Genomic DNA, 23,685 nt, shown 5'->3' with positions numbered 1-23,685 from the left:
CATCATCACCATCACCGTCAACATCATCATTACCATCATCACCGTCATCATCATTACCATCATCACCATCACCACCATCACCGTCATCATCACCGTCGTCACCATCATCACCGTCATCATCACCATCACCATCAACCTCATCACCATCATCATCACCATCACCGTCATCATCATCACCGTCATCACCGTCATCACCATCACCGTCATCATCACCATCACTGTCATCACCACCGTCACCATCATCATCACCGTAATCATCATCATCACCATCATCATCATCACCGTCATCATCACCATCATCATTACCATCACCATCATCACCGTCACCATCATCACCATCATCACCGTCGTCACCGTCATCATCACCATCACCGTCATCGTCACCGGTGGACCAAGCAACTCTCCTCACGTGACCCCTCAACAACAATGGACTACACCCACGGGCGGAGTTTTGGGGTGGGGTGGGGGGCAATGCCCCCCCTAACCTGCACACCTTCATCAATGTATGTTCAGTAGTTTACAAGTTAGGGGCGGGGGGGGTGGAAGTTTTATTAAATGGACCCGCGATTCCGAACGCGAGGGACAAAGCAAACTGGAACCCAACTGTGCTTCCATTCCGCTGCATCTTGCATAGAGAGCGATGCAAAATAATCCACCGCATTCTCCTGTTCAAACTCGACAAGTACTTATTAAATTATTACACAAACCCCCTGCCACTAACTACCACCCCCCCACCCCCCCCCCCCCTCGGTAAATATGAAAATCAAACGCTGCCTATGAATACGACGCAAATCCTGATGCAGGTTTGTGTCTCTAGATCATCGGGCGTTCTTCATCACCCCCAGGGGGAATGCGAGATGCCCTCTCTGGGCGTGCGAGACGACACGGCCAGACGTTTCTTTAGAAGGCAAATCGGAAACACAAATCAGGCGTGGGCACGTTGGCGTTGCAGCTCTTTCTTACGTCTCAACGAGAGCATCGTGGGGGTGGGGAGTGTTTGAGGAAGGGAGGGGGAGCGGTTGTCGTGCATGGAGCGACCGGTGACGGTGCTTTAGTAGCAATGTGGAATTTCCACAGACCAATTCAGGACCTCATATTCATGGTTCTTTCAGTAAAGTCACCGCGTAGAAGGGAAACAATAAAATTATAAAAATTAAATCACGACGTTTCGACAGCAACACAAGCAATCATCATCAGGTGTGAAAACCACAGCAAGAACCATTTGAAAAAAAAAACGCCACTTTTATCAAATTTTCTTGCCGTGGTTTTTCACACCTGATGATGATTGCTTCTTGTGTTGCAGTCGAAACGTGGTGATTTAATTGCATTGTTTTATATTTTTATTATTTTATTGTTTCCCTTCTACGTGCTGGTGACTTTACCGAAAGAACCAAGAATATGAATCCCTGCAGTCACGAAAGCTTTAAATAAAAAATTCAATTCAGGAGCGTGAACAGGGAAGAGGCGGTGACGGAGCTCAGCGCTCGCTTGAGGCTCAGTCTCTGAAACGAGACGCTACGTCGAGTTACTGCAGACACACGGTCGGTATGAAAAACATCACCAACGTTTATTCAACTCGCCATAGTACAGCACGCTACGCACGGTCACACGGCAGCGGTCACACGGCAGCGGGGGAAATGAACAACCTTCTCTGGTTCTTTCGGTAAAGTCACCACCACGTAGAATGAGAATAAAATAATAAAATAACACGATGAAATTCTCGCGACGTTTCGGCCACAACGCAAGCGGCCTTCTTCAGGTGAAAGGAACAAACCTGTCGGGACGACGGAGCCTCTTCTCTGTTCAGAGCTACATTGAAGCTCTGTCGTCCCGGCAGGTTTGTTCCTTTCACCTGAAGAAGGCCGCTTGCGTTGTGGCCGAAACGTCGTGATAATTTTATTGTGTTATTTTATTATTTTATTCTCATTCTACGTGGTGGTGACTTTACCGAAAGAACCAAAGAAGATGAATCCTTGCAGTCACGAAAGCTTCAAGTCGAAATTTAAAATGAACAACGGTTCACAGCAACGCAACGCGTCCTCACGCAAGCACCCTCCTGAAGCGCGCGTCCCGAGACTCGGGCGAGGCTTTCTCGGGAAATCGACGACGCATCATCATCATCATCAGAAGAACGGTTAGCGCGCCGTCCTCTGAACCCGCTGACCCGACCTTCATTGCCGGCCGCGGTTAACTTAAATGGCAAGCGATGTCCGGATCGGTCCCCTTCAGCAACCCGCGCCGACCGGCACGGTGAAGTATGGCCTCGCAACCCCCCCATTACATATTCTTAGCTCTTTCGGTAAAGTCACCACTGGCACAAAAACTGACACCTTTATTCAAGGCATCATGTTTGCAATAACCACAACACAAGCAGTCAAAATGCAAACAAACAAAAAAGACAACTCTGATAATGATATTGGCACTGTCCTTGAATTTGATTGGTCCACACCCGAGACAGCTTTTCTTAGAGCCCTTTAGTCTCCACTGGTGTTGGACCTTTTGGCGTCTTCTGGTCCAACACCAATGGAGACTAGGCTCTAAGAAAAGCCGTCTCGGGTGTGGACCAATCAAATTCAAGGACAGTGCCAATATTATTATCAGAGTTGTCTTTTTTGTTTGCATTTTGACTGCTTGTGTTGTGGTTATTGCAAACACGATGCCTTGAATAAAGGTGTCAGTTTTTGTGCCAGTTAAAAGGGTAAAACCTATTCCTATATCTTGTTACTGGCAAAGGAGGTCTCATAATGAGAATGATTCTGCGAGGCCGTTGGCGATGGAGGTTAAGCCCATCGGCTCGCCGTCAACTCGCCGCGCGCTCGCGCCGAAAGGCGAGCCGTGTCCGCGAAGAACCAACGCCGGCTGAAGCCGCGATCGGACCGCGGGAGTGGAACCCGTGGTCCTCGGTGGTCCCCCAGTCCCCGACGGAGCTCAGCCACTCGTGGACGCCCGCCGGAGGTACACGCAACAACCTCCTTCCCGACGTGCGACACGCGACTCCGTCACGATCGCGCCGCAGAAACCCCACCGTGGATTTCGTGGTGGTTTCCGTGCCGTTCCCGCCCACCCCCCCCCCCCCCCCAAACATTTTTATATCATTAGAACGTAAAACAACGTAAACAACGCATTATAATAATAATCTAATTATACGATGTGCATGGGCATCGTTGGGTATTCAAGAAAAGAACGAGGTTTTTGTAACGGATGCACCGGGGCTTCCCAAACTTGTCTCCGTTGTCTTGTGGCACTGGGCGGAGTCGGGATGCCCTCCGGATGTCTGCACTTTGACGCCGTTTGCAAAACCTTAAAGGGAAAAGAACCCCGCCACAAAGAACAAGGAATGAAGATCCGAAGGCCGGCGGTCCCTCCCCACCCACCGGCGGTCCCTCCCCACCACCCATCGGCAGTCCCTCCCCACCCTCCGCCGGTCTCTCCCCACCACCCACCGGCGGTCTCTCCCCACCCACCGGCGGTCTCTCCCCACCACCCACCGGCGGTCTCTCCCCACCCACCGGTGGTCCCTCCCCACCCACCGGCGGTCTCTCCCCACCACCCACCGGCGGTCTCTCCCCACCACCCACCGGCGGTCTCTCCCCACCACCCACCGGCGGTCCCTCCCCACCACCCATCGGCGGTCTCTCCCCGCCCACCGGCGGTCTCTCCCCACCACCCACCGGCGGTCTCTCCCCACCACCCACCGGCGGTCTCTCCCCACCACCCACCGGCGGTCTCTCCCCACCACCCACCAGCGGTCCCTCCCCACCACCCATCGGCGGTCCCTCCCCACCCACCGGCGGTCCCTCCCCACCCATCGGCGGTCCCTCCCCACCCACCGGCAGTCCCTCCCCACCCACCGGCGGTCCCTCCCCACCCACCGGCGGTCCCTCCCCACCCACCGGCGGTCTCTCCCCACCCACCGGCGGTCCCTCCCCACCCACCGGCGGTCTCTCCCCACCCTTTCTCATCGTCTTCATCGGCCAAACCTCCACTTCCTCCCCCTCTCCTGCCGGGAAAACAACAACAACATGATAATTGTTTTTTTTTACCCTTTTATCTGACAACAAAACTGACACCTTTTTTAACAAGGAGTCATGTTTACATTGACCACAATACCTGCGGTCGGAACGCAAACACAAAACAACAACTCTGATAATGTATGTGGCACTGTACTTGAAATTGATTGGTCCACACCCGAGACAGCTTTCTTTAGAGCCTCGTGCATACATTATCAGAGTTGTTGTTTTTTGGTTGCTTTCCGACCGCAGGTATTGTGGTCAATGTAAACATGACTCCTTGTAAAAAAGGTGTCAGTTTTGTTGCCAGATAAAAGGCTAAAAAAACAATTATCATATTTTGTTACTGGCAAATGAGGTTTCCAATGGAACAACAACAACAATTACCATCGTCATCGTTGCCTGTAGATGGTTGTTGCCTTCAATTCCGTTGCAAAGTACCTTCGTCTTAGAGAAATCAATGTCGTGTGAGCCCACCGCATTAAAACAATGATCAGCACACGGCCGAGGTATTGGTCCTACCGTGTTTCAGATCTGACTTATGGTCACGAGAACGGTCCGAGACACGTCGCTTAGTTTCCCCAATGTAACGACAGCTTAGTTTGTAGACGCTGGGGTATTGCATGTCAGGGATCACATCCTTCACAGATGCGATCAGATCACGAATTTTACGTGCTGTGTTAATTCGAACCTGCATTTTGTGTTTGCTCATTGTTTTTTAATTATTTTTGGTGACCTCTTGCTATGGCAAGGTGATGTTTTTGAATTGGGTCCTCAGACAGTTATTTCCCAACGGTTGGGGTGATAGCTTTACGGATTGTGTAGTCTGAATATCCATTCATCTTGAGAGCTTGGTGTACGTGTTCAAGTTCACTGGCTCGGTGATGACGGTCGGAAATACATCCAGCTCCATAGTGTAGAGCTTTGATGAGGGAATTCTTCTGGGAAGGATGGTGGTGGGAGTCAGGTTTTAGATAAGCATCCGTATGGGTGGCTTTCCTGTAGACAGAGTGTCCCATTGAGCCATCTGGTCTCCTTTCGATTAAAACATCCAAGAAGGGTAGCTTGCCATCCTTTTCCACTTCCATTGTGAATTTGATGTCTGGGTGTATGGAGAGTTGATGCGGTTGAGGAATCTGTTCAGAGCTGGTCGGCCATGTGGCCAGATGACGAATTTGTCATCCACGTACCGCAAGGATGGACGTAGGGTGGATGCCTGGACGGCATCCGTCTCAAAGTTGTCCATGCAAAACATTGGCTAGGATTGGAGATAAGGGAGAACCCATTGGGGTACCTTCAACTTGTTTGCAGAATGTTCCATTCCAGGTGAAGTAAGTGTTGGTGAGGCAGTGTGTCACCAGGGCCGGTACATCAGCATTCAGCCCTTGTTGGACCAAATCTCCAATGCTTGCAATTGTGTCAGGCACAGGAACTTTGATAAACAAAGAGACTACATCAAAACTATCGCGGCGGTCGTGTTGGGAATGGTGATGGTGGAGCTGCTGGTGGTGGTGGTGGTGTTGGGAATGGTGATGGTGGAGCTGCTGGTGGTGGTGGTGGTGGGGGTGGTGGTGTTGGGAATGGTGATAGTGGAGCTGCTGGTGGTGGTGGCGGTGGCTACCTGCACTCGGCAGAGACGGCGTGACTCATCAGCAGGCACTCGGGAACCAGGATTGGGACGCTCCGTCGCTCCCTCGCTGGAGGAAAGAGAACGAGAAGATCACGCGCAGGGTGGGAAGATAAACTCAACAACGCACGGAACTCCGTTGACGCTTCCCGAAATACAACAGCAGCAGCAGCAAGCAGCATCGTCAGGTCTGTTGATGTTTCTGGTTGTTGTTGTCGTAGTTACCGGTGAAATGTCACCAGGTACTCGAATTGTAAAACGTTGTAGTGGATTTACTCTCCAACACACAACCAGTTAGTACTGAACTAGTATACTACACTATAGACTACACGATACACTACACTATATACTACACTATAGACTACACTATACACCACACTGTATACTACACTATAGACTACACTATAAACTAAACTATAGACTACACTATACACTACACTGTATACTACACTACACTATAAACTACACTATAATTGTAAATGTTGTAGTGGGTTTACTCTCCAACACACAACCAGTTAGTGTTGAACTAGTATACTACATTATACACTACACTATACATTAAACTGTATACTACACTACACTATAAACTACACTATAATTGTAAATGTTGTAGTGGATTTACTCTCCAACACACAACCAGTTAGTAATGAATTAGTATACTACACTATAGACTACGCCATACACTACACTGTACAGTACACTATAGACTACGCTATACACTACACTGTACAGTACACTATAGACTACACTATACACTGTATACTACACTACACTATAATTTGATTTGAAGCTTTCGTAACTGCAGGGATAACTCTTTGGTTTTTTCGATAAAGTCACGTATAAATAAGAAATAATGAAATAACATAATAGCGTACGACGTTTCGGTTGCAACACAAGCAACCATCATCAGGTACAGAAGAGCTAAATTTACAAGACAGGGGAGACACATAACCTCAGATGTATATACAAACACCCAAGTAGGGGGAACTGACACAGATACAACAGGGGACACAGAGAGAGAAGCATACCAGACAAACAGGGTTTAGCAAAATTTTTGGAAACCATATAAAGCAACACAGACAAATGTTGTGTGCTGCAGCGCCCTGCTTTGCTCCGTGCATGCCTCGTGCTGATTTTGTCCCATTGTCACTCAGCCTTGCCTTCTCTGCCTGTTTGGGGCGGCTTTGCTGTGTCCTTGTCTCTGTGCTGGCTCGCTCCACTTGGTTGTCTGTGTGTGTGTGTCTGTATTTTGAGTCCGGCAAAATAACCCCCTACCTCCTCGCGGTGCCGGACGGGCAACTCTGTCGTGGACAGTGCTGTGGGGGGAGATCCAATTTTGATTGGCTCCTCCCCTCATGGCATATGTGTCCACCACAGGGGCTAAACGGGGGCTCTGGACGGGTGCGAGGGGCTGGTAACCCCTCCACCTTCAATTAATTACCACGAAACCACGAATTAAACTGAAATATGTAACTAATAAGCTTGTGCCGGAGGCCCCGGGGGGCCAGGCGTCTATGACGTCTCCTGGCCAAACCCCAATTGGCGGAGCCAGGAGATTGAATACCTACCCTCGGGGCTACTCCAGAAACAACAAAAAGCCACTACGGGTGGCCACATGGAATGTTCGAACGCTCACTGCAGAGGAGAGGCTGCCACTCCTCTGTCGGGAGCTGGACCGGTACCGCCTGGATCTATGCGGCATTCAGGAGGTCCGGTGGACCGGCTCTGGCTCCTGCCACCATGAGGGGTGGACAGTCCTCTACTCGGGGCAGCAGACTGCCAAACAACAGGGTGTGGGTCTTCTTTTGAACAAAAGAATGAAGGGGGCGTGGGAGCGTGGCGGTGAGGTGTGGGAAGCTGTAAGCCCCAGGCTACTTTGGGCTCGCCTTCCCATCAACCGGAGGCGAGGAATGGTGGTCGTGGTTACTTATGCCCCCACCGAAGATGAACATCCGTGGAGGGATGCAGGCAAAGCCGATGAGTCAGATGCCTTCTATGACCTCCTGTCACAGGTGCTGGCTAAAGTGGCCCCTCGGGATAGAGTCATCATGTTGGGTGACTTCAATGCCCGAGTTGGTCATGATACTGGCATCTGGTCTGGAGTGATTGGAGGGCATGGGCCAGATCAGCTCAATAACAACGGTAGGAGGCTGCTAGATTTTTGTGCAGCCCATGGGCTTGTAATTACCAACATGCTGTTCGGGCATCGGCGCATCCATACAACATCATGGATGCATGCCGGGTCCAAGCAAGAACATCTGCTGGACTACATAGTGACGGACCAGCGAATGCGAGCCCATGTCCTTGACACCAGGACCTACCGTGGAGCTGATCTGCCCTCTGACCATCGACTAGTCATCTGTAAGATGCGCCTGCCATTCTTCCACTCCGGTGGTGGGTGTACACCCAGGACCCCATTCCAACATAAAGTGGCCTGGTCTCAGTTATCTGATGAAAGTTGCAAGCGAGAATTTCATCATCGCTTGCGGCTGGGATTGGCATCGTCCCCGACTCCTCCTGATGTCGAGGGTAAATGGGCGAGGTTTAGGACTGTGACTCATGCAGCTGCAATGGCTGCTTTGGGTACGCGGTCCAGACCTCCCCAGAGACCCTGGCTGACAGAGGAGGTGTTCAGGATGGTTGAGAAAAAGCGACAGGCCCACTGTCATCGGCTACAGAATCCCACGTCAGAGAATGAGGAGGCTTACCGCAGCCTTCGCTCGGAGGTTCGGAGAGCCGTGAGGCGCTGCAAGGATGGGTGGTGGTCGCGGGTTGCTGAGGAGATGGAGTCTGCCTCAGTGGCCCGTGATCACAAATCTCTATTTAACTCCATCAAAAAAGTAACCTGCAGCGCCACACCTATTACCATCATTAGGGGAAAAAACGGTGATCCAATCTCCGACCCCCAGGAACAGGTTCGCAGATTTGCTGAGCATTTCTGTGAGGTCCTGGGGGAGGGAAAATCCCTCAGCCAGGAAAACATCGTGGCACAAAGTGAGGATGACCCTGCTGAGGCTGCAGTGCCAGAAGAAGAAGAAGAGGGGGCTAAGCGGGCGCGGCACGGGCTAGAGAAGAGATGGAGTGATGTGGTACAGGAGGACGTGGAGCTGAGTGGACTTGCCGATGACTGGTACCAGCGGTGTCAAGATCGGCCTCTGTGGAGGAGGCTCGTGAAGGATGCTACTGGGCAGTTGGAGGCAGTCGCCCTCCAACAACAACGGAGGGCGGAGGAGCGACGCTCAGAACAACGAGCGGAGCGCCGGGTGGCTAAAGCACAGCAGGTTGGCACAGTAGGGGGCACAGGTGGTGCATCAGCCAGTCATCTCAGTCAGTCGACCCGTGGCACCTGGGTCTGCCCAGTGACCTCCTGCCAGCGGGCGTTCGACACTTCACGTGGCCTCACGGTGCACATAGCCTGGCACAAGCGTCGTGGTGACGTCACCGCCACTTAGTGGCGAATGGCGGTTGTTGTTGTATTTTGAGTTTCATACTTTACTTGCAATTTAGCAATCTTTTGAAATAGCGTGATCAACCGGACTATGCATTAATTGTGTTTTGACCGACCGACTGTGTTGCTTTACATGGTTTCCAAAAATTTTGCTAAACCCTGTTTGTCTGGTATGCTTCTCTCTCTGTGTCCCCTGTTGTATCTGTGTTAGTTCCCCCTACTTGGGTGTCTGTGTATACATCTGAGGTTATGTGTCTCCCGTCTCGTAAATTTAGCTCTTCTGTACCTGATGATGGCTGCTTGTGTTGCAACCGAAACGTCGTACGCTATTATGTTATTTCATTATTTCTTATTTATACGTGACTTTACCGAAAAAACCAAAGAGTACACTATAATTGTAAATGTTGTAGTGGATTTACTCTCCAACACACAACCAGTTAGTGTTGAACTAGTATACTACTTTATACACTACACTATACATTAAACTGTATACTACACTACACTATAAACTACACTATAATTGTAAATGTTGCAGTGGGTTTACGCTCCAACACACAACGAGTTAGTGTTGAACAAGTATACTACACTATACACTACACTATACACTACACTATAAACTACACTATAATTGTAAATGTTGTAGTGGGTTCACGCTCCAACACACAAACGGTATGTGATGAACTCGTATACTACACTATAGACTACACTATACACTACACTGTATACTACACTATAGACTACACTGCATACTACACTGTACACTACACTATACACTACACTGTACAGTACACTATAGACTAAACGATAAACGAGTAACTACTTAGCACGTTTTGTTTATGTGACACAAACCTTACTAATTGGCTGTGTCAGGTGATGGCGGGTTTAACGACAGAGCATTTATATTTACACGATCTCACCCAAACAAACTCTACTATGGACAGGATCAAAATCTCGTGTTTAGAAAGACAGAGAGAGACGCAGACTTCAAATGTACAGCAGACATCAGGGTCAGACCCATGACCTCCTGCATACCGGGCGAGGTAGTTAACATCTCATAGCCACCGTGATGATGAGAGACACCACAAATTCAAAATACAGAACAGGTGGCGGGCTTCAGCGCACCTTGCAGACGAACGCGGCGACGACGGCAGCAGCCCCGGCCACCAAGCCCAGCGCTGTCAACGTCGCCACCGCCTCCACCACCGCCGCCACCAGCCACGTCCCCTTCGTGGGCGAGGGGAGCGGCGCGGTCGCTGTGGGGTCGGAGGCGGCGTCGCCACCGCGCCGCCGCGGGGCTGACAGAGAACCGGGGCGGCGACGGAGAAGGGCTCGGTGAGACCGGCACGCGGCGCCACCGGCTCAACGCGGCTTCGCGTTTTGTTCGTTCGCTGTTGTTGCTGCACCCGACCTGAGAGCCGCGCGGCTCGCAGGGCCGCGCCCGATAAAATGAAATGAAAAAAAAAACTTGAAACTTCGCCTGCGGCAAGGCAGGCAGGAGGATCAATCGCTAAAACGTGGCACTGCCTGGACACGGCTCACCGGGGGGAGGGGGGGGGCATCTTCACCGTTATCACTCTAACCCCGCACGCTCTCTTCTAAGGGTGTCGACAACAACAACAACACGGCGCTTGTCGCCAGGCTCGGCGCACTTGAAGACTGGCGGTAGGTCACGGGGACAGACCCAGCAGCAGGCGCCGTGGGGTCGACCGATGCGCACCAGACGTGCGACGTTATCACGCAGGACGCTCAAGAGTATCAAAGGCAAAAATCCCCCTGTACAGCCTCGACAGACGGTTAGGTCAAGTGCCGCTAGCGAGCAGCGGCTATGAAAGCTGGCACACTACAACCAGGCGGGTGGGTGTCCAGCACCACGCCTGCCCGGCTCGCCTTTGTCTCCCCAGCGGCGATGTTTGCAAACCGCACTGGGAACTCGTTTCAGGCCGACGCCGGATCAAATCACCGTCACCGGCGTTGGCCGCGAACGGGAATCGTACTCGGGCCGCCAGATTCGTAGCAGCAGCAGCGTAGCGCTAACCGCCAACGCAGCTGCTCCCCGCTCGGGCCGTCGCACGGGATGACACCGGCTTCATCCCTCGGGCCCGCGTGAATCGTGCTACACGAGAATTCTCCCCTCGCGCGCACGCCACCGGTACACTGCAGGCAGGCCTCCCTCAGTGCTCGAGGTGCGGCCCCCTGGGAAAAGTGAGCGCTAAAGGAATCCTCGTTAAAGGGGGGCGGTGGGGGGAGTCATTATGCTAGCGTATATAGATGCTAAACGCGATATCAGAATTTACAAATATAATTTATATTTCGATTTAAAGCTTTCGTGACTGCAAGGATTCATCTTCTTTGGTTCTTTCGGTAAAGTCACCACGTAGAATGAAAATAAAATATTATTGTGTTATTTTATTTTATCAATTTATTATTTTATTCTCAATCTGCGTGACTTCACCAAAAGAACCAAAGAAGATAATTTATATTATTATAATAATTGATCACAGGGACTCCCTACTTACGAATGTCCTACTAGGAACTTTCAGAAATACGAACAAACCGGGTACCCGTGTGTCCGGTCGCCTAATTTGGACCGAGAGTCCCAAGCTCAACAGACGGCGGCAGTGGCGTCTGCAACATCTTCAGGACGTGACGAACGGAAAGGGGTAAAAAAAGCAGCCTCTTCTTTTCGTCATCATCGTGAGACCGCCAAAAATGTTCCCGTAGATATATAAAACCAACCCACACTCTTTGGTTCTATTCGGTAAAGTCACGTAGGTAAAAATAAAATAGCAAAAAATCACGACGTTTCGACCGCAACGCGAGCGATCATCATCAGGTGTGAAAACCACAGCAAAAGACATTTGGAAAAAAAAGTGTCTAATGGCGGGAGTTTAGGCATTGTGAGCCAGATTGATGCGTCGATATGGATTGGTGATGTAGAAAGGATGGTCCCGGCGTTGGTTTCAAGTTCACTGGCGGTGCCTTGTTTATTGGGGACGGATTATTTTAAGAGGATGCCCCTTTGGATTTTAATTGACCGGGGTTGGGTGGAGTTACCGTTGAGGTTTTTGGAGTCCCCTTCAAATCTAGAATAAAACCAACCCACACCCACCCACCCATCTTTTGCCAAGTGGCCTTTTGTGATCGGACGGTCCCCCCCAAACGCCGCTCGCTCCGTTCACCTGCGACCGTCACGTTCAGCGTCGCCTCCCGTGCCACCGCAACGTCCTCCGCGTTGCACCGCCCGCAGACCACCATGCACCCAATCACGGGGCCGAGGCCCGCGGAGACGCGCCGGAGCCTCACGGAGCAGTCGCCCTTCGCCACGTCGCCCACGTGCGCGGCCACCCCGACGCCGACAACGTCGACGCCCGAGTTGTAGATCTGCGGACGAGAAAAAAGGAAAGGCCGCGATCCGGTGTTGCCGCCCGCCCGCCCGCCCGTCTCCGGCCCGTCTCTCCCGAGCGTCCCACAGCGGCTCCCGGCGACTCGCGCAGCGTTCCCAGACTGCGGTGCGGAGGAGGCGGCGAAGTTTCGCGATGCACGACTTTTTTTATTTTGTTTGATTCCTGCAGCGTACGAATTCGGCCGCGATTTGATTGATGCCCGATTGGCTGTGGCCCCGCCGTCATCCGCTTAAGTGGGCGGAGCCTTCTGCTGGGCAGGGGCAGTAAAGTGTTATCATTCGGCATGCGCGTCTCGTCAGTGACATGTAAATATTCTTTGGGTCTTCCGGTAAAAGTCACGCAGATAGGTTCAAATAAAATGAACCTATCTACGTGACTTTGCCGAAAGAAGGGAAATAATAAAATAATAAAACATAATAACATTATTAGGTTTTATTTTTATAATTTTATTGTTTCCCTTCTACGTGGTGACTTTACCGAAAGAACCAAGGAGATGAATCCCTGCAGTCACGAAAACTTGAAATCGAAATTTTAGCGAAAGACCCAAAGAATATGAACTCGTGAAGTCACGAAAGCCTTAAGTCTAGTAATGTATAACTTATATTAGTGGTTTCTGGCATAGAGATCCACAGAAACTGGTTAAAGTTGTGGATTATCCGTGACTTTGAATTATCCACGGCCGTCTTCCCGATCTGTAAGTGCGGATAATCAAAGAGTCCACTTTATTTGTTTGGAACATCGCACGCTCTTTCCTTGTGCACGTGGGGCTTTATCCCTTGGGTGTGCCAGTTTCATTCAATAGGAAGCCGTTCAATTACGAAATTAGGCAAACTTCTTAAAACGAGATCCTTATTTAAAACAACAAAAAAGTGGCACTCGACGAGACGTTAGCTGGGTCGTTGAGTGACACCGTCACTCCTCCGGAGCAAAACAAACACGCGCAAATAACGCGCCGCCGGTTAAACAAAAACCGCGGCGTGTCAATGCCAGCGGCGACACGGACGGGGGAGTCAGGTCATTCAAAGTTAGAGCCGGGATGAGGTCCGCCCATCACCTGGATGACGTCGCCAATGGGCGTGTTCTTCGAGTAGAACGCGGGCAACACGGACCACTTGACGATGACGTGATTCGGGTCGGTCGGCGGCGGTGAGAAAGAGCAGTTGATGGTCAAGCTCACCCCCTCCGTCACGTCCAGCCTCTCCGGCAGGGAGAGCCGGAGCTTTGCTGCGAACGTTACATCTGCACGGGAAGAGAGGAGAAAGAGAGTTTAACACGTAGTAGGCTTTCGCGACCAATATTATTCACAATAAAGGTTGTTTTTGGGTTAGATCGCGTTATTTATAAATGTGTCGTAACCCTCCACCACCCGACACGGCCAATCAGCAAAAAAAAAGTGTCACGTTGACAAAAGACAAATAGTTCACTACTTTAGCCCCACACCGGTGGTGTTGAAGAGTGAATCCACAACATTTACAGTTTGAGTATTATTAAATAATACATATTACAATTCCTTATAGGGGAAACACATGCTAATGAACGGATTACTAACGTAGCATATAATCACTAACACACATTACAACTAATTACTAATCTACAACTCATTACTAATCATAACCAATGGCTGATTACCAATCGATTATATAATTACAATTCCCCCCCTGCCTCTCATCACTGCACCTGATATGAGTTAAATGATGACGTCACCCTGCTGCTCTATTTAAGACCGGGAGCAAGCGAGGGCTTTACCATTCTGGCAAATTGCCCGATGATGCTGGATGTATTTACCAGCGAAACGTCGTACTCAAACTGTAAATGTGGATTCACTCTTTAACACACCGGTGGGCTAAAGTAGTGAATTATTTGTCTTTTGTCAACGTGACACTTTTTTTTGCTGATTGGCTGTGTCGGGTGGTGGAGGGTTACGACACATTTATAAATAACGCGATCTAACCCAAAAACCTTTATTATGAATAATATTGGTCGCGAAAGCCTACGTGTTAAACTAATCAAAGAGGAGTTGTGTTAAGATGTTCCAACACCAAATAGACACCTTTTGCAGGGAACCAAGTCTGAAAATGACCACACATACGGTACGTGTGGTGACCATGCAAACAACCTCTGATAATATATGCAGTGCTTTAATAATAATAATGTAACTATATTCTTGGTTCTTTCGGTAAAGTCAAGTAGAAGGGAAACAATAAAATAATAAATACATTGCTTGCTGTGGTTTTTCACACCTGATGATGATTGCTTGTGTTGCAGTCTAAACATCGTGATAATTTTATTGTTTTATATATATATTATTATTTTATTGTTTCCCTTCTACGTGGTGACTTTACCGAAAGAAGCAAGAATATGAATCCCTGCAGTCACGAAAGCTTTAAATAAAAAAAAGTAACGTGACTATAATGTTATATGCATTGTCTTTGAGAAACCGATTGGTCTACACCAGAGACAGCCTTGTTCTTAATGGCCTAGCCTCACCATTGTCAGACCAGGGAACGCCAACAACAGTACAAAGACAATGCGCTATTTCTAGATTTGAAGATTTCGTGACTGCAAGGATTCATACTCTTTGGTTTTTTCGGGAAAGTCACGTGGGTAAAAAAAAATCAATAAAATAAATGAAAACAACTAAATTTAATCATTTAATTTAGTTTTTAATTCAGCTGTTATCATTTAGATTCTAGATTTTTTTTTACCTACGTGACTTTACCGAAAAAACCAAAGAGTACAATGCACTATATATATATTTTTTTATCAGACCATGTCTGTTTGCATGTTCACCACAAGTACGTGTAGCTGATGCAGTAATTGATTCCTTGACAAAGTTATCTATTTGGTATTTGAACATAATAACATGTTTTCTTGGTCATTTCGGTAAAGTCACATAGAAGGGAATTTTATTGTTTTATATTGTTATTATTTTATTGTTTCCCTTCTACATGGTGACTTTACCGAAAGAACCAAGAATATGAATCCCTGCAGTCACGAAAGCTTTAAATCAAAATATAATAACATCTGTTTTCTTGGTCAAAAGGGTCAAATCTATTCTTATATTTAATACTTTGATACTGGTGAAAAGGCATCCCATGATAGAGCTGCTCACCCCGAGCTATGAATGCTCCGATACGTGTGGCATTCTCCTGTAGCTCGCCATTGCTCAAGCGCAGGCCCTGGGCTGTTTATTTGTTCAATGCACAGAACACTGGCGATTCCAGCCACCCTATTAGCCTCTCCAAATGATGAACTCTGCTGATAACAGCGATGTCGGAAACCTGCTGCCACAACTACGGATTATACGATGGCGGTGCTGACGCGTCTACGAATGACGACGACGATGACGACGCTAGACAAGACGATGCCGAACAACGGCGTCAATGACGATTACCGTCACGGTGACGCTTGCTGGATGCTGCCGCTGCGGTTTCTTGTTCGTGTTTTGTTTCGTTGCGGTTGCAACCCGATTCAAGAGCCGCATGGCTCACAGGGCTCTAACCAATAAGCGAACTGGACTGGTCGGTGTTCACGGTGGTTGTTACCTCGGACCGCGACGGAGGCCAGAAGGAGCACCGCTAGACACCGCGGCAACATGGCGTGGCCGGCGCGTTCTTGCTGCCGCTGGTGTAGCTGGTACACCACCACCGTCCCCTTCTCCTCCCGCCGTGAACCCTATGTATGTTGCGTATTAAAACACAATGCATTTCACACCATTAGATTATTGATTAAGACAATGCACACACCACTACAATGACATTATACAATACAAATAAGTTAACATCTCTAACTTGCAATAAGTCGATCAGACACCATCCTTCCACCGCGCTTCATATTTTAGACCTTAATAATTCACAGTATTTTATAGCATTGAAATGGACGTTCACATTCAGCTCTGAGGCGGCGACCATTGGTTCTTGTACCTCGTCGTCAACAACACCAGCGTTATCGACTGTTACATCACAGCAACATCGCACTCTCCTCACCAAAACGCATTTACAGTGGACGACCGCTTTGGAATACGTTGAATTTGGTCCACGTCGTGTATTTGACGAGAGAAAAAATGTCTTGGGATACGTCTTGCTTGGGGTACGATGCGCTTGCTGCAACTTGTATGGGTCGGGATGAGTCACCGCGTACAGTAGAGCCCGTTCACGACTTAAACAAAGCGCCGCTCCTCAGTCTGCCTGTCCAGTAGATCTCGTTCAGTGCGCAACCCTTTTGCTACAACTCTCCGTGAATTTCCACGTGGTGTTTTTTGTTATTTTAACGTTAATTTTTTTTGTCAATTCATTCAAGAAGGTTAGTGAGGAAAGCCAAGCTGCGAAGAAAATGGCGAGGATCACTGTCGACGTGAAATAAGAGATCGTAGAAAAAAGTATGACAGCGGCGTGCGCGTCACTGATCTTGCGGTGGCATCGCGTATATGCCGAGAGCAACAATTTAGACGATGGTGAAGAAAACATAACGAAGCCATCGAATCAGCTAACGTTATAAAAGGGGGTGAAATTTATATCAAACACAAAGATCACGGACATCAGAGCAAGTATAAACATTGTCTTCTTTGGTTCTTTCGGTAAAGTCACGTAGAATGAGAATAAAATAACAAATTGATCAAATAAAATAACACAATAATATTCTCACGACGTTTCGGCCACAACACAAGCGGCCTTCATCAGGTGAAGGGACGAGACTGTCTGGTAGGACAGCGCTGGAGTGAAAGAGCCACGTTCAGATCACGGCCTTTAAGCTGTGTGAGAGGAACAAAGCGCCTTGACAAAGGAATTAGCATATAATTTAGCATTGAAATGGCTGAATGATTAGCTTGTGACTGGTCACAGAAATAGTTATGTTAAAAGTTAAAGCATACACATCCGCAGAGGCACCCCTTGACAATGGAATTAGCATAGAATTTAGCATTGAAATAGCTAAGTTAAAGCATACACATCCGCAGAGGCACCCCTTGACAATGGAATTAGCATAGAATTTAGCATTGAAATAGCTGAGTGATTAGCTTGTAACTGCTCACAGAAATAGCTACGTTAAAGTCAGACCATACACATTCACCGAGGCACTTAGTACAAATCAAACAGGAGAATTTAGCATTGAAATAACTAGGCGAATTTAGCATTGAAATAACTGAGTGATTAGCTAGTGACTGGTCACAGAAATGACTATGTTGAAGTCAAGGCCTACACATCTGAGCTATTCACAGTACTATATAGTGAACCAATAAACAACTAAAATATAAATTACCTTAATGTTATCAATAAACTCTATATTCTCCAATCAGCTAAGCTACCAACAATAAGTCGTTATATATCACAATGCTATATGGCGAAAAAATGGGTGGATTCTTACCCTCAACTTTAGCACCACGGATAGCTACGGGCCCCGTTCAGACGGACGAGTTCGTCCATGGTCGGAACAGAGGAGGGGGAGAGAGACAGCTGCGAGGCCCTAGTATACTCCATGTTGTAAAACCATACCATTAACCGTGGTGTGAGAGGTATTAAGAGGCAATGCTGGCGAAAGAGCTGCGGTCTGAAGGTCATCGTAAAAATACAATTAATTAAGAACAGAAATGATTTAAAACATCTTTCCAGTGGTTACTAAGCCAGAATCCATCTTCTCGGTTGAAATTGTCTCTGTGCTTGTATATGTGAATGGCCTCATGAACGAATCTCTCATGGTAGCCGGTTGGTTTGCAAAGAACCTCCGTCTTGGAGAAGTCAATGTCATGTGAGCCCACTGAATTATAACAGTGATCTGCCACGGCAGAGGAGTTCGTCCTACCGTGTTTCAAGTCTGCTTTATGTTCACGGATGCGGTCCGAGATATGTCTTTTGGTTTCTCCAATGTAGCTACTACCACAGAGGCACTTTAGTTTGTAAATGCCCGGGTACTGTATGTCTGGAACAGCATCTTTTACAGATGGAACTAAATCACGGATTTTATGTACTGTGTTGAATCGGACCTGGATCTTGTGTTTATTCAGGATTTTGGAGATCTTTTTTAGTGACCCCTGCAATGTAGGGTAAGGTGATGGTTTTGAGTGGCTCCACAAGAGGATCCTTCTTCATGACTGGAGTGATGGCTTTGCGGATTGTGTAGTCGGAGTAGCCATTAGCCCTGAGAGCCTGGTGTACGTGCTTGAGTTCACTGATAATGTGTTCCTGGTCGGAAATGCATTGGGCTCTATGGCATAGAGTCTTGATGAGGGAGTTCTTCTGGGATGGATGGTGGTGGGAATCCGGTTTCAAGTAAGCATCTGTATGGGTAGCTTTCCTGTAGACAGAGTGGCTCATTGAACCATCATGTCTCCTTTTAATTAAGACATCCAAAAAGGGTAGTTTGCCATCTTTTTCGACCTCCATGGTAAATCTGATGGCTGGGTGTATGGAATTGATGTGGTCGCGGAATTGGTCTAGAGCAGGCTGGCCATGTGGCCAGATGACAAAGGTGTCATCAACGTACCTCTTCCATAAGGTCGGGCGTAGAGTGGCAGTCTGGATGGCGTCAGTTTCAAATTTTTCCATGAATACGTTGGCTACAACCGGAGATAGGGGGGAGCCCATTGGGGTGCCCTCAGTTTGTTTGTAGAAAGTTCCATTCCAGGTGAAGTATGTGTTGGTTAAGCAATGTCTCACCAGGGGGGGTACATCAGTATGCAGTCCTTGATGAACCAGGTCTTCAATGATAGCGATGGTGTCAGGTACCGGGACTTTGGTGAACAAGGACACCACATCAAAACTGACAAGCAGGTCGTTTGGGGACAGGGAAATGCCTTTGATTGTCGATACCAGGTGAGTAGAATTTAGTACCGCAGAGGTGGTTTTTCCAGTGAAAGGTCGCAGTATATCAGCAAGAAAACGTGCCAGTTTGTAGGTGGGGGAGTTGATAGTAGAGACGATGGGACGAAGGGGTGTATCTTCTTTGTGTATCTTTGGAAGGCCATATAATCTTGGTGGTCTGGCAGCAGAGGGTTTCAACGAGAAATGTTTGATCTCATCAATTAATGCTGTTGAATCAGAGATGATTTTGTTCGTTTTGGTGACCAGGCTGTTGGTGGGATCTCTTTTTATTTTTGTATAGCTGCCATCGTCGAGTAGTTCTTGAATTTTGTTGTTATATTCTGTTTTGTCCATGATGACAGTGGCATTGCCTTTGTCGGCTGAGAGGACGACAATATCATCCCTCTTTTTTAATTGAGATAATTCAAAACGTTCGTCTTTGCTGATGTTGCTGGGTGGCAACTTAGCGTTTTTGAGGGTTGCAGCGATTTCAGATCTTGCTACGTCTGCAGAGATGTGACTCAAGCCCTTGAGTGCAACGTCGACAAGGGCAATGATAGCATTAACCGGTAAGTGTCTCGGTGTGACAGCAAAGTTAGTTGAGCCTTCTTATCCCGGAGTCTTTTGAATGATCTTAAGGATGTGTGGAATCCCTCCCCGTAGAGGCGGTTAAATTTCGATTTAAAGCTTTCGTGACTGCAATGATTCATCTTCTTTGGTTCTTTCGGTAAAGTCACGTAGAATGAGAATAAAATAATAAATTGATAAAATAATGATATCATTGCCCATGTCGACGTTGCACTCAAGGGCTTGAGTCACATCTCTGCAGCGTAGCAAGATCTGAAATCGCTGCAACCCTCAAAAACGCTAAGTTGCCACCCAGCAACATCAGCAAAGACGAACGTTTTGAATTATCTCAATTAAAAAAGAGGGATGATATTGTCGTCCTCTCAGCCGACAAAGGCAATGCCACTGTCATCATGGACAAAACAGAATATAACAACAAAATTCAAGAACTACTCGACGATGGCAGCTATACAAAAATAAAAAGAGATCCCACCAACAGCCTGGTCACCAAAACGAACAAAATCATCTCTGATTCAACAGCATTAATTGATGAGATCAAACAGTTCTCGTTGAAACCCTCTGCTGCCAGACCACCAAGATTATATGGCCTTCCAAAGATACACAAAGAAGATACACCCCTTCGTCCCATCGTCTCTACTATCAACTCCCCCACCTACAAACTGGCACGTTTTCTTGCTGATATACTGCGACCTTTCACTGGAAAAACCACCTCTGCGATACTAAATTCTACTCACCTGGTATCGACAATCAAAGGCATTTCCCTGTCCCCAAACGACCTGCTTGTCAGTTTTGATGTGGTGTCCTTGTTCACCAAAGTCCCGGTACCTGACACCATCGCTATCATTGAAGACCTGGTTCATCAAGGACTGCATACTGATGTACCCCCCCTGGTGAGACATTGCTTAACCAACACATACTTCACCTGGAATGGAACTTTCTACAAACAAACTGAGGGCACCCCAATGGGCTCCCCCCTATCTCCGGTTGTAGCCAACGTATTCATGGAAAAATTTGAAACTGACGCCATCCAGACTGCCACTCTACGCCCGACCTTATGGAAGAGGTACGTTGATGACACCTTTGTCATCTGACCACATGGCCAGCCTGCTCTAGACCAATTCCGCGACCACATCAATTCCATACACCCAGCCATCAGATTTACCATGGAGGTCGAAAAAGATGGCAAACTACCCTTTTTGGATGTCTTAATTAAAAGGAGACATGATGGTTCAATGAGCCACTCTGTCTACAGGAAAGCTACCCATACAGATGCTTACTTGAAACCGGATTCCCACCACCATCCATCCCAGAAGAACTCCCTCATCAAGACTCTATACCATAGAGCCCAATGCATTTCCGACCAGGAACACATTACCAGTGAACTCAAGCACGTACACCAGGCTCTCAGGGCTAATGGCTACGCCGACTACACAATCCGCAAAGCCATCACTCCAGTCATGAAGAAGGATCCTCTTGTGGAGCCACTCAAAACTATTACCTTACCCTACATTGCAGCGGTCACTAAAAAAGATCTCCAAAATCCTGAATAAACACAAGATCCAGGTCCGATTCAACACAGTACATAAAATCCGTGATTTAGTTCCATCTGTAAAAGATGCTGTTCCAGACATACAGTACCCGGGCGTTTACAAACTAAAGTGCCTCTGTGGTAGTAGCTACATTGGAGAAACCAAAAGACATATCTCGGACCGCATCCGCGAACATAAAGCAGACTTGAAACACGGTAGGACGAACTCCTCTGCCGTGGCAGACCACTGTTATAATTCAGTGGGCTCACATGACATTGACTTCTCCAAGACGGAGGTTCTTTGCAAACCAACCGGCTATCATGAGAGATTCGTTCATGAGGCCATTCACATATACAAGCACAGAGACAATTTCAACCGAGAAGATGGATTCTGGCTTAGTAACCACTGGAAAGATGTTTTAAATCATTTCTGTTCTTAATTAATTGTATTTTTACGATGACCTTCAGACCGCAGCTCTTTCGCCAGCATTGCCTCTTAATACCTCTCACACCACGGTTAATGGTATGGTTTTACAACATGGAGTATACTAGGGCCTCGCAGCTGTCTCTCTCCCCCTCCTCTGTTCCGACCATGGACGAACTCGTCCGTCTGAACGGGGCCCGTAGCTATCCGTGGTGCTAAAGTTGAGGCTTAAAGGCCGTGATCTGAACGTGGCTCTTTCACTCCAGCGCTGTCCTACCAGACAGTCTCGTCCCTTCACCTGATGAAGGCCGCTTGTGTTGTGGCCGAAACGTCGTGAGAATATTATTGTGTTATTTTATTTTATCAATTTATTATTTTATTCTTATTCTACGTGACTTTACCGAAAGAACCAAAGAAGATGAATCATTGCAGTCACGAAAGCTTTAAATCGAAATATTTGTCTTTGTTGTGTGTATGAGATGCATGTGTGTGTGTGTATATGGGAAGCGGTAGTGCAGCGGTGAGCGTGCTGCACTACGAACCTGGCGACCTGAGTGATTCCCACTCACGGCCAACACCAGCGACGATGATCTGAACCAGTCCTGGGCTTCCCCTGGGTCGACTCAGTTTAAAACCTAGTAGGCTTTTGCGACCAATATCATCCATAATAAAGAGACCTTTTTTGGGTTAGATTGCGTAAATATAAATGTGTCGTTAAACCCGTCACCACCTGACACAGCCAATTAGTAAGGTTTGTCACGTAAACAAAACGTGCCAATTAGTTACTGCTTCAGCACACTGGTTGTGTATTGGATAGTAAACCCAGAACATTTACCATTAGAGTATGACGTTTCACTGATTATTACAACCAGCTTCATCAGGCGATTTGCCATAATTGTGAAGAAGTATTCCTGTTTCCGTCTTTGAAGTCAACTCAGCCTTAAATGAGTACTTGGTGCAGGGTGTGAACATCGCCACTTGGGAGACAAATGCGGCCGGGCGTGGTGTTTGGCCACCCACCCCATCGTGTGCTGGGCCGGCCTTCATAGGTGTTGGCTCCCAGCGATTGCCCCGAGTCTGTTAAGGCTATACGGGGGTCTTTGTCTTTGTGTGTATGAGATGCATGCGAGTGTGTGTGTATAAGATGTGTGTGTGTATGAGATGTGTGTGTGTATGAGATGTGTGTGTATATGAGATGCATGTGTATATGAGATGCGTGTGTGTGTATGAGATGCATGTGTGTGTATGAGATGCGTGGGTGTGTATGAGATGTGTGTGTGTATGAGATGTGTGTATGAGATGCGTGTGTGTATGAGATGCGTGTGTGTGTATGAGATGTGTGTGTATGAGATGCACTGCTGTATAATAATGTACTACTCACTACTGAGTACACAGACAGTCCCCACTGTGTTCACAGCTACCACCCCAACGCACGCATAAACTCAACTCAGTCATTAAAAATGTTAAGTTATGTTTAGCAAACAATAGTCATTGCAACGTTATACTTGAATCTAATAACAAGTTTAAGGCACTGCTGTATAATAATGTACTTGTCACTACTAACCACACAGTACCCACTGTGTTCACAGCTACCACCCCAACGCACACATAAACTCAACACACACTCACACAGTGCGCTAACCACTGCACCGCCGCTCCCCACACACACACAGTGCGCTAACCACTGCACCACCGCTCCCCACACACACACAGTGCGCTAACCACTGCACCACCGCTCCCCACGTCCACCACAACCTGGCACCCGATGATGTATCGATCGGCTCGGCTTACCGTGGCTGCTGCGCCAAGTCACCTGCAGAGAAAATCGATTCAAATTTCGATTAACTATTCTCGCGCCGATT

The 23,685-nt window shown here is 47.9% G+C and overlaps 1 protein-coding gene across 2 annotated transcripts; it reads right to left on the bottom strand.

Annotated features, from left to right (window-relative positions):
• Positions 1 to 1,542: 1,542 nt before the first annotated feature.
• Positions 1,543 to 23,685, bottom strand: LOC142913366 (uncharacterized). Of its 2 annotated transcripts, none has more exons than XM_076060889.1 (7): positions 23,615 to 23,685; positions 16,035 to 16,164; positions 13,544 to 13,728; positions 12,265 to 12,466; positions 5,632 to 5,707; positions 3,936 to 4,000; positions 1,543 to 3,300 (listed from the first exon to the last, which is right to left on the bottom strand). In XM_076060889.1, the coding sequence occupies exons 2-7, from the start codon at positions 16,084 to 16,086 to the stop codon at positions 3,173 to 3,175; spliced, it is 708 nt and encodes a 235-aa protein (XP_075917004.1). In that variant the 5' UTR covers positions 16,087 to 16,164; positions 23,615 to 23,685; the 3' UTR covers positions 1,543 to 3,172. The 2 variants fall into 2 exon arrangements, with proteins under 2 accessions (XP_075917004.1, XP_075917005.1); XM_076060890.1 differs by lacking the exon at positions 1,543 to 3,300 and adding an exon at positions 10,208 to 10,380.

The sequence above is a fragment of the Petromyzon marinus genome, unplaced genomic scaffold, assembly GCF_048934315.1.
Source record: "Petromyzon marinus isolate PM22_M1 ecotype Great Lakes invasive population unplaced genomic scaffold, UKy_Petmar_22M1.pri1.0 PM_G_Scaffold_25, whole genome shotgun sequence".
Classification (NCBI taxonomy): domain Eukaryota; kingdom Metazoa; phylum Chordata; class Hyperoartia; order Petromyzontiformes; family Petromyzontidae; genus Petromyzon; species Petromyzon marinus.
This window is presented reverse-complemented; position numbering and strand designations above follow the sequence as displayed.

Excerpts from the sequence above, each read along its gene's own strand:
- LOC142913366 (XM_076060889.1), bottom strand. The coding sequence starts at position 16,086 with ATGTTGCCGCGGTGTCTAGCGGTGCTCCTTCTGGCCTCCGTCGCGGTC. Across the intron at positions 13,729-16,034 it reads GGCCTCCGTCGCGGTCCGAG|ATGTAACGTTCGCAGCAAAG; the intron begins GTAACAACCACC and ends CTTCCCGTGCAG. Across the intron at positions 5,708-12,264 it reads GCTGAACGTGACGGTCGCAG|CGAGGGAGCGACGGAGCGTC; the intron begins GTGAACGGAGCG and ends TCTTTCCTCCAG.